General features: G+C 41.7%; 1 protein-coding gene across 2 annotated transcripts in view; it reads left to right on the top strand.

Annotated features, from left to right (window-relative positions):
* usp43b (ubiquitin specific peptidase 43b) overlaps positions 1–14,968 on the top strand; it is an 85,164-nt gene extending 70,196 nt beyond the window's left edge. For both annotated transcript variants that reach the window (XM_080905770.1, XM_080905769.1), the window contains 8 exons: positions 633–736; positions 4,897–4,974; positions 5,054–5,183; positions 8,116–8,458; positions 10,954–11,112; positions 11,562–11,735; positions 12,615–13,754; positions 14,212–14,968. In XM_080905770.1, the coding sequence (XP_080761896.1) occupies positions 633–736; positions 4,897–4,974; positions 5,054–5,183; positions 8,116–8,458; positions 10,954–11,112; positions 11,562–11,735; positions 12,615–13,754; positions 14,212–14,222 (2,139 nt within the window). In that variant the 3' untranslated portion in view covers positions 14,223–14,968. The remainder of the gene's footprint in view (positions 1–632; positions 737–4,896; positions 4,975–5,053; positions 5,184–8,115; positions 8,459–10,953; positions 11,113–11,561; positions 11,736–12,614; positions 13,755–14,211) is intronic.
* The last annotated feature ends 372 nt before the right edge of the window (positions 14,969–15,340 follow it).

Raw genomic sequence — 15,340 nt, 5'->3', positions numbered from 1 at the left:
AGTCTCAGCTGACTGCAGGTTTCCCCAATCTTATAAACAGTACATTTGCAATTACTTTCCTGCAACATTTGATTTACTTTCCTGGATGATTGAGAATGCATCAAAATGTGATAAATCATATAAAAAGCAATAAGCAGCGTAGGTAGGAAATGTAAAAGAAATAATAAACTAGCAGCTATTGTGAACATCTGTGTGGTTATTAGAAAAAAGGGGGAGAAATCCAAACGCCGAAAGGGTCGACCCTGTGTTGGCCACAGCTATTTATGCTAAACAGCTAATCAGTGAGTTTGTGTATTTGAATATGAAGAATTAACCATCCATGTAGCCACACGGCACTAACATGAATGAAAATGTGAGCTTTAACTTGTTTACCTGACACTGCATAGAAATAAAAGCACATTACGTTTTTAAATGGTGTATGTGAGAACGTCTTAAGGAGCAAACTAACACTGATTTTTACATGCAGATGCATTTATCTAATAATACTGCTGAGATCCAGAAAGTATAAAACACTTACAGTATCTATAGAGAGGCGCTGAGAGATGTTAAAGACATTCAGGAGGTGCTGCTGTATGATAAAGTATCCTGATGCTGTCCGTGTGTTTACCGTGTGTTTTATGCTCCTCTTTCAGAACACCAGAGTGCTGTTCAACATCCGTGTGGTGGGGGGATCTGTGTTTTACAGCTACCTGTCACCTCAGGATGGGCAGCCTCTCTACCACCCTGCTGTCGACAGGTCAGGATGCCTTGAATCTTATAAGTTAGCGTATATCAGGGCATAACAAGTCCCCATGTTATGTGTTGGTTCTTCCAATTATCACTTATTCACTCATAATGACTTTTTCTTATTTTGGGGTGTTAATTGCAGTTCCTGTTGAAACTTGAATCTTCCTCTGCAGCTCTTGGGAGCCCCCACAGCTGCAGCAACTTTTATGCCAAACAAAAAATTGAAAGCGTGCATGAAGCGAAAGGTCACAGAACATATTCCCTGAGCTCTGAATAGACAGTGTGTAAAGTATTTTTATATAATTAGATTTTTATTTCAAAATTTATCACTTCTCAAAAATTCAACTCTCCCTTTCACAAAAGGATACAGAGGCTATTTTGTACCACTTTAAATTGTGGTCAGATGCATCCTGTTACCTTTTTTTTTGTGATCAACATTTTATTGATTTAAAACGGGGGGGGGGGGGGTACAGACATATACAGCACAACTGTAAACTGCAGTAGCAAAGCAAACATTAGCAAACAAGGCATAGGGACAGCAAAGAAAAGACACAAAAAACACAAAGTTAAAACCAATTATTGCCTCTTCCAGGAGATAACTCTGGATGAGAAGATTTTCCAAGCGTCAACAGTCGTGGGTCGAGCTTTATTTAATTTTGCTGTGGTATGTTCAAAACCAATAACACGGATAAGACATCGTCTCCAGAATGACTCCATACAAATGTCAGGACAGAACCATTGCTTTGTAATAGTCTTCTTTGCAGATGTGAATCCAGCGAACAACATTTTGCATTGCATTTGTTTTAAGGAGATTTCAGAGGTATCATTAAGGAGACAAAGACCAGGATTGGGAGCATAAAAAACTTCCAGTACCTCAGATAACACAGAGTTCACAAAGACCCAAAAATCGGATGCATCCTGTTATCTTTTATGGCCCTTGAGGTGTCTACTTAAACTTGATTAGAGTCCACCAGTGGAAAATTGCAGGGATTGGCTGTAAAGTGTACAAAAATTGACTCCACACATCAGGAAAAAGATCAAGCTGTGAACATCCAAGAATAACTCTGTATGCTCCCGTGATAAAACTAAGGCGAGGCGTAGATCGGCAGAAGGGTCTAAATCCACATCTGAAACTTTGCGGTTTCCCAGGAGTGCAGTGGCCTCAATCACTGTCAAATACAAGGAGACTGAGATCAGAGTCTTCTAGGAGTTTTACCAAAATGTGTAACCCAGCTAAGAGAGGCGATCAAGAACAAGACTTCAGATGTCCTCTGTAGAACCGGAAAAACCTGCTGAACGGACCACCATCCCAGCAGCACTCCATCAGAGCAGCTATACAACTGAACTGTTTGGGATGCCTATCATCTAGAAAATGCTAATAGTACAGAAGAGGTGGTGGTAGCATTGAGAACTGCTTCTGAACATCAAGGATAGGAAGGACAGTCAGAACTGTGAGATAATTATTAGTTTTGCGTAGCTAGCCAACTGGTAAGGGTTTATACTAGATAAGTGAAGTCCCGTCTTCCTCCCATCAACCAGTCAGTCCAGATGGCCGCCCCTCCCTGACCCTGGTTCTGCCTGAAGTTTCTTCCTGTTAAAAGGGAGTTTTTCCTTCCCGCTGTCGCCAAGTGCTTGTTCATAGGGGTCTTCTGACTGTTGGGGTTTCCTCTATTATTATAAGGTCTTTACCTTACAATGTAAAGCACATTGAGGTGACTGTTGTTGTAAATTGAAGCTATATAAATAAAACTGAGTGCGACAGATCTCGTTTGAGCAAACTATAAGGCTGATATTGACATGGTCCTGGGTCGGTGACCCAGTGTTTTGTGTTTTTGGATTAAGTTATACTTTTTGAATTATGCTTTTCTGTTTTGTATTATATTTACTGTTCCTGGTTTCTAGGTTTCTGCTCAGTTTCTGGTCCCTGCGAGTTGCATGCTTAGTCTTAGTTTTCGGTCTTTATGTCTTCCTGTGCTCCACGTCTAGTTCCTTCTGTATCTGTGCTTCATGTTCTGTCTGTTCCAGAGTCTGTCATGTTTCCACGTCTCAGTGTCTATCCTGCCTCTTTATAATCTTTATAATGTCTCGTGCTTCCTGTTTTACTTTGGTAGTCCGTGTCCTATGTCCCTGTGTCTCGTTATGTCAGATTAGCCCAGCTGTGCTTCCCTCCTGTTTCCCATTCCCTCGTTACTCCCTTGTGTATTAAAGCCCCGTGTTTTCCAGATAAGGAATCCAGATATCCTCATCGTGCTGTTTTCTCTCTTTGTGTTCCTGGCTTAATTCTAGTTCTCAGTTCCTAGTTTGTTTTCCTAGTCTGTGTTTTTTATTTTCAAGTTTCCAGTTTAATTTCTAGTTTTCATGATCAAGTTTTTTCTGTTGTTTGTTTGGTTGGTTGGTTTTTTTGTGAGTTTATTTTTTATGGAAAGTCTTCCCCGCAATAAAAGGTGACACTTTAAGTTTTCATTCCGTGTACGGGTCCTGCATTTGTCCTTCATCCTGCCTACTACAGCACACACCTTGACAGATATATTCATATTTTATTGGTCTAAAGAATTATTAGATCATTGTAAATATCTCCTGAGTTGTGGAATGACTGGTATTATGTTTGAAATCCAACAAACTCACCTCAATAACCTGTTTCAATAAGCTAACTCATGTTAGGTCTAATTTAATCAGTTTGAATGGATTTGAATTCCTCTCTGATCTAACCAGAAGGTTTCTTGAAAATAAAAGCTACAAGCAGCATGCTGACAATGCTAAGTTTAGCATTCTCTGATTGATGCTGTCCTGAAGGCAAAGTTGGCTTTAATTTCATCTTTTTTATGTATATCACATTTACTGGAAAGATTGGCTTTGATTTTCACAGCAGTGACTGAAATGTGCAGACATTTCCTCTTTCTTTACAGGCGCATGTCTGATGGCTTTCAGTTGCAGAAGTGAATTGCTGTTTCAAAGGACCATTTTGGCAAGGTCTTTAAAGGACTTCCATTTGTGTGGCTGCGAAGAACAGTTCATTCACTCACTGAATGGTGCTGATGGGGGCAAATGCTTTTGAAATCTTTTGAAATGCAAATGCAAAAGCAGCACACTGTATCCGAGAATCTCGTGTAATGATAGCGTTTGAACTCTAATGATTCAGAAATATGTTCTGTCCCCAACTCAGCCCATATCAAGTAGGCAAGAGTGTTCTAGTGCAAGTGCTTCACTACACTTTGTTCACTTCTTTTGGCCTCTGTAAACTGTTTGTGTTTGTGTGTAATGTCACACAGGTCAGAGATTGCCTTGTTAGCACCTTTTTGGTCATGTTAGCATTAAAGCATGGATGTAAATATTGGATGGCAACTACTTTGGTTTTGAGTGAAACCTCTGAACCACTATCAGATTGAAACGGCACCACCTACTGACTTCAGTCATCCCCTGAGTCTTATTTTAGTGGGTGTCTCTTTAACTATTAAATGTTAGCATGCTGCCATAATTAGCTAGATGGTGTCAATTATAGGAATTGCACTTGCTTACCATCAGCATGTTTTAGCATCCTGATCTAAGACTTTAGCTCAAAGATTTCTGTATCTGTGTACCGACAACAGAATGCTCTTCTTAAAATAATAATGTGCATAGTGTCACACATATCACAACTGCCATAAAAACGAATGACAGCTGCTGGTAGATTCCTGCTCTTTCTATTAATTTTCTTTTGAAACTTTGATTTTGTTCGACAGCTTCCACAGCACCTCAGAAATGCTCAAAGTTGATTTTTAATGGAGACATTTAAAGGTTCTGTCTTAATGGGATGACAGCAGTCTAACAGCACAAGCTGAAATCAACATCAGCTACTTCAGATATGTTCATCTGTATTGCACATCTCACATAAACATTCACTCCTATGTTTAATTTTGTGGGGATAAATTGTTCATCTCTCTCAGAGTCAAAACATCAACTGCTTATGTCCCATCTAAAAGCAACAACGATGCTGACACCTAGTGGTTTGAAAGCGTCAGTGCACATGTACTTAAACAGTCCAGTAAATTGATAAATGTGTCATAACTTGAAACTGCAGCAAATGTTAGAAAAGCCTGATGGAAATAAAACAGATGGAGTAGTCCTGCTGACAGGATCGATGTCACGTTGTACCGATGCCTCACAACTACCTTTGATCCTGATGTCTTTTAGAGCTTTGAAGCTGTGCGGCTCAGGAGGCCCTCCACATGTGAAGCTCATTATCGAGTGGGAACACAGAATCAAAGACTGGTCAGTACATTGTGCATCCAGTTGTTTCAGTATCACTTTAGCATTCGCGCTAACCTTAACTAACTCTTTGTGCCCGCAGCCTCTTCGGTAACATTAAGGAGGAGGTGGTGAAGGATGCGGAGAGCGTGAGGAATCAGCAACAGCAGCATGTACAGCAGTACAGCTGCACCTTGGATGAGTGCTTCCAGCTCTACACCAAAGAGGAACAGGTAGACTGTGTGCTGTTATAGATATTTACAGTTTGGAACAACAGTACAGCACAGATGTGTTGCTGCTTATGCTCTTTTAGTTCAGCGGCCTAAACTGTGTAATTGATTTCTGTTTTTGTTTTTTTTTTTTAAAGTGGTAACTTGTGCACAAAAATAAAAGAAAATATTAATATCTTAATATAATACAATATTAATGCTGATAGATCAATCAATGAATACATTTCCATCTAATCTATGTTTCTTACTGATACCCATCAGGGAAAGACAAAGACTTTAGACACAATTAAAACACTTTAACATTTGAAGCTAACAATGGGATAGAAGTTAGCAAGTTGTTTTGTATGTGTCAAGATTCAACTAAAAGTTTGGCCCAAATTCAGAGCAGAATGAGGAATTTAAAAAAAACAATCAAGTTTTATTAAAAATTGATAGCTTGGCCAGCAGAGGTAACAAATCCAAAGTGACAAAACCAATCCAAAATAAACAGACGGCACTTGCAGGGGAGAGGAGCCGCATTGAAAACCCACACAAGCAAACCAGGAAGTACAACAAACAATCTGACGAAGAGGAAGAAGAAGGCAGAACTATTTATACTCAGAGGGCTGACCAATAAAGTGGAGACAGGTGGGGGACAAGGCTCAGCTGAAGAAAAACAAGATAGTCAACAGACAGAAAGTAAAATCCAGGAACAAGATGCCAGAGGAAATGAGTTAACAGAATAAAAACAGGAAATGAACGAGCCACTATAACTGAAATGAGGAGGCGCTGAAGCTGCAGTGACAGATGGAGGAATAGATGGGGAAACACTGAAGGAACTAAAAATAATTAACAAACTCAGAATAGGAATCGAGGCTGAATAAAAACCAAGGATGCAAAACCAACGCCGAAGCACCAGCAGTGCTTCTAATCTCCACAAGCACAAAACGATAAGAAGAGACAAGAGCTCGAATAGAACAAGAGCTAATGCTCGAAGTGCTGGAACCATACCAACCACCGTGGACCCTACAGAGGTCACGCACATCGCCCAACTCCTCCAGGATGGCACATCAATACCTGCCACTGCCTGAAAGGTTTGCTGCGTCTCCCTGTATGGTCTCAAGAGCATGAAGAAGATTACAGGAAGCAAGCAGTTACTCTAGGAGAGCTGGACAGACAGGGAGTAAGAGGACGAGCACTGCCAGAGTGACAAAATGACCTCCAGCAGGAAACTAATGTGAATGTCTCTTAATAACTGGCTCTGGTCATAGTATTGTAGGTCCTGGTGCAGACCTGGGACAAGATCCTCAAAAACACCATCTATAGTCTCATTAGGAGTGTTCCCCAATGTCGTCAGGCATGCATACAAGCATGTACTGAGTAACATTTTGAGTTGCTGCGATGAAATTTTGCCAAAACGGACTATTCGTCAGTTCTTCTCTTTGTGGTGTTTTTGATCATTTTCATTTCTGTCACACCATGTGACATATTTTTATATCCTAACACATATTCCAGTCCATATCAGTATAGACATCCATTAAGTTTGTTTTTTCCAGGTGAGATCTGATGTGTTTTCAAAGGTTTCCTTTCATTTTTCTGAGCTGTGTACATTTTGCTACTGAACTAGTGCAGTGTGGAACTGGCTCCACGTGTTTGTGTTTGTATTGGTATTAAATCAGGAAGTAATCAGGTAGTTCAAAAATAGACAGTTGTTGTTGCATGTAGATATGCCAGCGTACAACACACTGACGCTGACTGAAACGGGAAAGGAATGTTTGTTTTTGAAAGGTTATGTTTGTCTATCGTCTATCAGTAGGTGGTAAAGAGGTAAAAACAAGCAGGCGAAGTATTTTTATCGACTGCAACATGTCAAATGTCTGTTCATGCTCTCCTCTGTGGGCAGTACATGACAGTGTTAGACAGCTTTTAAGTGGGTTGTTCCCATTATGTGGAGTGTCAGAATCATATGACTGTCCATGTGCTTCAGTGATGCGTTCAGCCAAACACTCCAGAGACAAAAATGTCTCTTTTCCCAGTAAAACATCCAAAAGGCACTTTTTTTTCCTGTGTTTTTTTGCATGGAGATGTAGATGAATGTAATTTATTATTACATTTTATTAGAATAATTAAGAGTAGACGTAGATTAGAAAGTAGTTGAATCCATTTTTTGTTACAGTTGCATTTTGTTACCAGCTGGTGGAGCTGCAGTCTCGAGGGAGACGCTGTTCAATCTAAGCCGGTAAATGTTCCTCTGATTTAGCCAACTTACCAATATTTCACTGTATAAATAAATTCCTTTTTACAAATTGCAGGTGTTGATTCCTTTCTAAACCTGATAAAAAAGAAGATAAAAGCATAAAATCATAATTATCTTTTTTTTCACTGCAGTCCAGAAAGCAAATGCAAACATTTACAAAGGTACAGAAGGCAAGCGGAGGATGTGTTTTTTTTCTGAGATTCTCCGTATGTTTGAGGTGATTTTCGCCTCACAGAGTATTTTTTGAGCAATGAGATGGTCGTTGTTGTTGTGTGTCAGCGAAAAGTGCAGCCGTGCTTTATTTGCGATGCATGTGACATTAACAAAGCGATAAACAATCTTCAGCGCTTCTTTGTAAAGTTTGAGTGCATGACCTTGCTGAATGCAACAGCTCATCACTTCACAGTATTCAGGATGGTAAACATAGGGAAGCGAGAAAAGTGTGCACAAGTAGTAACCATGGCAACAGATTCTAAATGTACGTCTTGGTCAAAGTCGAGCCGAGTGCTCCACGAGCAAAGGAAGAAAGAATTTCCAGGTTTTCGCTGCACCAGTGTGTGCGTTATAAGAATGCAATAAAACAGGAGGGGAAAACTGATTTGCAAACATATGACGCAGAAGAGGGATTTTTGAGAGACTGTCAAATATTTAAACGCCAGTTTTGTCTCTGCTTCCCTTCCTCTCTGTTTTTCCAATCAGCTGGCACCTGATGATGCCTGGAAGTGCCCCCATTGTAAGCAGCTGCAGCAGGGCATGGTGAAGATGAGCCTGTGGACCCTGCCAGACATCCTCATTCTCCATCTGAAGCGCTTCAGGCAGGTGGGTGAGCGGAGGAACAAGCTCACCACATTCGTGCATTTCCCCCTGGTGGGCCTGGACATGACGCCGCACGTGGTGCATCGCAGCCACGGCGCCCATCAGCACCCTCTACAGCCGGGCTGGAAGCAGAGCAGACGACCTGACCTGGCTCCTCCTGACTATCTGTATGATCTGTATGCTGTGTGCAACCACCACGGAGGCATGCACGGTGGACATTACACAGGTAACATCTAAGAAATGTACTTAGAAGTTTGTACTTTATTTGTACAGTAACAAAGTCCCTCACAGTTTAGATAAAAACACATTAAAACCAAGTGACCATATTTATAGATGTAAATTCATTCCTGCATATGAACTCCTGTACACGTATTAGGAGAAGCAGAGGCCACAGATCACAGCAAAAGGATTAAAGATGATTTAAGAAAAGCTGACCTTCTTTTAAAAACAAATCACACATTCAGTCGACCTCTTAGGATGAGGGAAGCTGTTTAAAAGTTTAGACGCTACAACCCTAAAAGCGTGATCACCTCTGGTTTTAAAATAAGAGCGTTAGGAGACCTTGATCAGAGCTGCAGTTTTAAGGTCTCTGTAGCTCTACTTTATACACAGGAGCCTGGCCATGTAGGGCTTTATCCATCCATCCATTTTTTTCCACTTTATCCTATTGGAGCTGGAGCCTATCCCAGCTGCCACTGGGCAAGAGGTGGGGATTCTGGATAGGTCACTAATTTGTCACAGGGCAGACAACCTTTCACATCTATGGGCAATTTGGAATCGCCAATTAAGCTAATTTCACTAAGTGCATGTGACGTGCACGCATTGGGGGGAAAGGCCCCAGCCAGATGGTGGATTTGAACTCAGGGCCTTCTTACTTCTTACACCACACCACCATGGGGATTTTTTAGGTTGTGCGAAGTCTTGTTAGCAGTCTAACCGCTGCTTTCTGGACCAGTTGAAGATAGGCTGGGGAGATCAGAGATTTATGTAAAACCTGAGTTTTATCTGAGGAAGCAAGACTGGATGAGTTGTGGGATGTGAGATTCAAAATTCAGTTGTTTGTTGCAAGGTTCTTACCGGAATTTTTTACACAGCTTTCTTAAGGATTTCAAAAAATGAATAGAAGATTGGAAATGGGCCTGTAATTGTCGGTGGGATCTCCGGACGTTATGGGGGGGATTTTAAGCAGAGGGATGACAGAGGCTGTTTTAAAATAATCTGGCATGCGCTCAGATGATAGTGACAGTAGCAGATAAAGTCAGTCCGAAAATCAGTAAAAAAGAACATTCCAGAAACCGGTCTTTCTCTGCACCAGCTCCAGGTTTTAATGCTGTGAGTAATTGGTGTATTTGACCCCTCACCCAAACTGTCATGATGCTGTAACGCAGATGAAAGAAGCAAGGCTTTCCCTGAAAAAGCAGTTTTGGCACCATAAGTTATAACGATACCTTTCTATAGGCTACATCGTTCAGTATAAACTGGGCCTTCACACTTTATCCTGTGAGATGTGCGTGGCTTTTGTGGCCTTCTTTTCTTTCACTCAGAGGATGTGTCATGACTTCCAAAAAGAATTTCAAATTTTGATTTTTACAACCATAGAGCACTTTTCCACTTAACCTCAGTCTGTATTAAATTACCTCAGGTCCAGAGAAGGCTGCAGCATTTTCTCCCATAAAAGTGAGGATACATTTATTATGACAGAAGTTTTTAGAGTGAACAGGAAAGCTGGGAGAGAGAGCGGGGGAAGACAAGCAGCAAAAGCCCTGGGATAGATAGAACTCAGGTTTCTGCAGTAGCCTTATGATATATGGGTCGCCTGCTCAAGCTAGGCGATGAAATAAAATGATTTCAAGGCCAAGACCGATTTCTCCCACACAGCCCTCGTGGAGTTGCGATATGTAGATGACGGCACTAACATCGCCCACACAGAAAAAGATCTTCAGTGCATGCTAAATGGCTCTGTCTGGGCAAACTTGCACATCGGCGTGACTTTAAAGAAAATAAAAAAAGACAGCAAGGATCTTAATTAACCTCGGCAAGTCTTCCATAAAATAAAAATTGACATTGTAAGCCCCGAAAATGATCTTCTTGAAGAAGCAGAAACAAACAGCATGACCACCACCATCATTAGACGCCAGCTGACATGCTGATTGATGTAAGTCTGATTCATAAACAGGTCCTCTGCCTACAACTAAATGACTGCAAGTAAGCAATAGAATAAAAAAAATAGAAACTCAAAGGATTTAACTGAGAGGACTTTGGGTAAAAAAGAATTACATCAAGTGCGAGAAGAAACAGTGTAATTGACTTGCACTCATCTCAGACAAGCTGCCAGAAATGAGCTGTTCCAGAACTTCCAGTTTGAGCCATCCCAAGTCTCAGAAAGGATCCATACAAGAGCCCAATCTGTTTAAAAGCCCAGTGAGGACACCCTGTGGCAAAGACATAGAAAAGCATTCATATTATCAGCTGCCTTGGTCATTAGCCGCAGCATGGGTATTAATAGAAAGCTGAACAGACAGTTAAGGATCCAATTACCCATGCATTGTGTATTTTCCTGTGTATGTTTATGAGCAAACTCCCACAGACACACCCATCTGTGTACCACTTTTTCACTCATTAATTAGTCAAATAAAGAAACAACTGCAGTGACATCCTTTCGCCGGAGCCTAGCAGAAATCAAAGAGTTTGGTCTCTCTGCTTTTTCCATTGTAATTTCAGCCTATTGCAGGAACTCTGTTGACGGCCAGTGGTACAGTTATGATGACAGCAGCGCTGAGCCAGTTCCAGAGGCGGAGGTGTGCACACGTGGAGCCTACATCCTCTTCTACCAGAGGAGAAACACTATCCCCCCCTGGTCTGCCAGCTCCTCAGTCACAGGTCAGTCCTTTCAGATGCTGCAGAGTGCCTTGCTATTATTAGTTGGCTGGAATCTGCTACACCTCATTCATATAATATAAAACTAATGGAGGCAACATGAGAGTGTCATTGCACCTCACACCCTCATTATCTGGTAAAAACTCTATTTTTAGCCCCATCAGTGTTCATTTTCACTGCCTCATCTTGTGTTGTAGCTAATAGCCAACAAGACCTGCTGCCAGTCTCTATTTACATGAGTCACAGAGACGCTCTTTTTCATAGTTTCTACCTAATGTCTGTTTTTCCTAATGGATGAAAATAGATACTACTCCACAATCACAGATCTGTTGCCATCTCGATGCAGGATTGCTTCTTCTAATGGAGCTGTAGTTGGTCTTTTTCTCTTAATGTGCATGCTTATTATTGGACTGCAGAGCAACAAAACAAATTATTTTCATTCCTCTGTTTAGGTTCCACCAGCTCGTCCGCCTCTGACCACTGGCTGGTCCGGCTGACAGGGGGCAGTAAGAGGGGCAGTGTGGTGTCAGGAGGACCTGTGCCAGGATCTCTGGGAGCCGTACAAGCCCCTGAGTCTCCTGAGTTGCCAGTGTTTAGAGATGAACCTCCCAAAACAGTGGAAACATGTAGGTATCTGGACTAATGTGTATAGTTGGTATATTGTATAAAACACAAGAAGGCAAAAAAAACCCTTTAAGAGTAAAAGATGAGGTGCATTTTATAGTTTACAGTGCTACATTGTTACCAAAGGACTTGTATTCAAATGCATCCAGTCTCAATGATAAGCTATGGAAAGCTTGGTTAACTCCTTTCTCATCTTAACAAAAGGAGAAAACAATTCCTTGTTTTGAGTTAGTATTTTATTGTTGTTCTTGCTGATGATCTTGATGTGATTCCAACCTCGTGCAGGTCTATAATCTTGACCCTGACGTCCTTTGACAGTTTTTTGGTCTTGCCCAAAAAAAAAAGATATTTTAAAAATATATCAATGTGAATTATTTAATTTCATTAAAAAATAAATTAAGCAGTGAGTGGAGAGGTGGTGGAGAGGTTGGAATGGATGAAATGTATTCTGTGTGCTTCATTCACACCAATCTAACACAACCACAATCTCTGAGAGTCAGACTCTGGTTTGGTTGTTGAATACTTATTTCACTCAGTTACATGCAAATCAATAGATAATGTTTATGTGATGTGTTTTTCTGCATTTTTCTTTGATGTTCTGTCTCTCTCCATCAAAATGAAACTACTATGAAAGTCAGAGATTGTTCATTTTTGTGTAACTCAGGAGACCTACAAATAAGTTTTTCCCCAACTTTAAATAAGGACTATTTTGACTTTGTTAATCATGCAAAATTTGCAGATTCATGCAGATTTTTACAAATATATCATCCTAAACTCTCCTCCTCCTTGGAAGCATTTTTTGCATTCTGGTATAACAATAATCTATCCAGGTCATGTCAATTTCTTTTTTTAAACTTTGTCTCGTGTCTTGTCTCCTATAGATGGGTCAGAAAACAATCAGTTTGTCAGAGGGTACCAGGGCAGGAGTGTAAGCATGAGATCGCCAACTAAGCCCAAGGACACCCTGAACAAAGTTCTCCCACTGAGGTGGTCCTTTGGTTCCAGAGACCGTATCAAGCACTCTGCCCAGACTCAATCTGGAGAGCTGGTGGAGTATCTCGAGTCCGGTCGGCGTCCAAGATGTACCAAAGACCCCATCATCACGCTGGTGGCTACCCCGCCACAAAGAAACCCCCATGGAAGAGTCTTTGAAGCAGGACAGGACTGCAGTCCACCGAGCGGCAGCAGCCTCAGCTGTACAGACAGAGTCAGCTCTGAAAGTTGTTACTCCCCCAAAATACCAGAGGGACAGAGCAGAACTTTTGCAGAGAGAAACATCGGCCATGGAGGCGATAATGGCAGCAAAGATGTCAAAGCTCGAGATGATGATTCTCTGAGAAGGAGATCATCTAAGAGAGCGAGGCCAGACCAGGGCAGGACCCTGGAGTTCCAGCTACAGAGAGGGGCCATTCTAGGCGGTCAGTTCAGCCACAGCGCACCCCCGAGCAGAGATTCTACACTGAGAAGATCTAAGGTCCACATAGGGGCGACTCCCAGGGCACAAAAAGACTTGTTACAGATGGTCCTTCAGCCTGAGGACAGGAGGGTGCAAAGAGGACATGAAGGTCGGAGCCAAGAAAGTCTCTTCTCTTTTTTTAAGCCCGGTTTCTTGAAGAAAGACATTCCAAGGTCACCAGTCAAGGGGCAAGAGAAGCGCCTGAAAGACCATGAAGATCTGGGAAGGCTGGCGAGTAGCAATTTAGCCAAGCTGTCCCTCTCCAACGGGACTCTGACTGCTGCGGCACTAGAAGAGAGGAAAGGCGCCGGTGGGCCCAACTGCGATGGCCATAACTGCAAAGTCCAGCTGGTCAACGGAAAGGCTGGAAGTCATGACCCTGTCGACATCAAACGCGCTCACAGCTCCAGCAACATCCAGACGAAACTAGATTTGACATTTCGCAGGTGCGCCTCCCTGCAGAGGAACGGAGAAGTCACGATCCCTGCAGCTCACCGCGTCCTGCTGGCGGACAAGCCGGGTTACGCCACTCTGCAGCGGACGCGATACAGTACCACCTCACTGGGTAGGCACGGAGCTTTCCCTGAGGCCTGTTTTAAAGGTCACATTGCACTCTGAAATTAATTATTATGTTATGTGGAATTGTAAATAAAATCCTTTCAGTTTGTCTGGTCTAAAAAAACAAAAAGCACAAATTAGAGCTAATGTCAGCGGCATGGTTGATGTTTTTCTTCTTATGTCAGCTTGGTTTTAAAATGAGAAACTGCCTTTGGTGAACAAAGAAGTGGTGACAGTGGAAGCGGATTGGCCAAACATTCCTGCTGCTGTAATGCACTAATTGAAACTGTGGAATGAATTCCAATTGATGGATTAGGTGTAAGCTATTAAATTCCAGCAAATGCAGCCACACATGTCAAAATCTCAGTTGAAGCCAGCTTTTTCTTTGTTACCAATGCTAATGCTGATTTCCTGTTTGACAGGTGATCAAATACTAATTGTTTCCTTTTATATCCCATTATAAGTGCCTCTGTGAGAGCCTTGAATGACTGCTGAACACCCGAGCTCCCTACTGATTCCTCCACACCCACGCACTGGGAGAAGCCCACAGCTGGAGGCATCGCCGAATCAAAGTACATCTTCTCTCTCCCCTTCATAGTACTGTTCTAAGTTCTCACCTGTGTGTGTCTTAAATGAAATCTATGCAGAGATGAATTACTAAGGGAAAATACTGCTGTAATGTGATTTGTTTCCTGCACTTTTTGTGTTGTTTTTACACTGCTGTCTGCTGTTAGTACACTACATGTTTGAGTTTATGATCAACTTTTTTGAAAGTGGAGGTTGATATGGTGAATTTGCATAGTTTTAGTCCATTGTGGAGTGTGGCATGTACTGACTAAAGAACAGTTTACAGTTAATGGGCGATGATGTGTAAGATTGTTCTAAAGCGCTGCAAAAACTATACTAACACAGCACTGTTAACCGGCTGTATTATCAGTTAAATATTATATTTTGTTGCACTTTCTTTTTTGTACACTTTTCCATATCTGAGCTCATTTGGAACAATTGCATTGTACAAATTGGGCAAAACCAACAGATACAGATGAGGACAGAGTTATTAGCCTCCCCTTTTTCCAAAGTACTGATACACAGAGCAGGCAATTTTTAACAAAGCTTTTCCAAACATCCTAGTTTTATTTTGGATGCTTATGTTATTTTACTTATCAGTGCCAAAATTATTAGCCCAGTTGATGTAAAAAGTCAAATGTGAATCCCTTTTGCTGGATACAGGAGTGGATTGGGAGGTTGCAGAGCATGTTCTTCTTTGGTGAATCTCTCAAGCTCCTACAGATTCGATGGCCTTCTGGCATGGAACTTGGTCTTCAGTTCATCCCACAGATTTTAGGTAGGATCCAATTTAGGGTTTTGTGTAGTCCAGTCAATAATATTCACTTTGGTCTTCTCAGTCGAGTTCTTCCCCAGGAGCGATGTGTGTTTTGGGTCATTCCTGTGTTGCAAGATAGAGTTCCTTCCACATTGATGAGATCCTCAGTTCAAGATGCACTGGAGCATCCCCACAGCCTAATAATCCCACCACCGTGTTTCACTGTGGGGTCGGTGTTCTTTGGTTGTAGGCCTACAATGTAAGCAGAG

The sequence above is a fragment of the Rhamphochromis sp. 'chilingali' genome (genome assembly GCF_963969265.1).
Source record: "Rhamphochromis sp. 'chilingali' genome assembly, chromosome: 15".
NCBI lineage: Eukaryota > Metazoa > Chordata > Actinopteri > Cichliformes > Cichlidae > Rhamphochromis > Rhamphochromis sp. 'chilingali'.
Note: the sequence above shows the minus strand (reverse complement) of the source record. Positions and strands in the feature narration are given on the sequence as shown.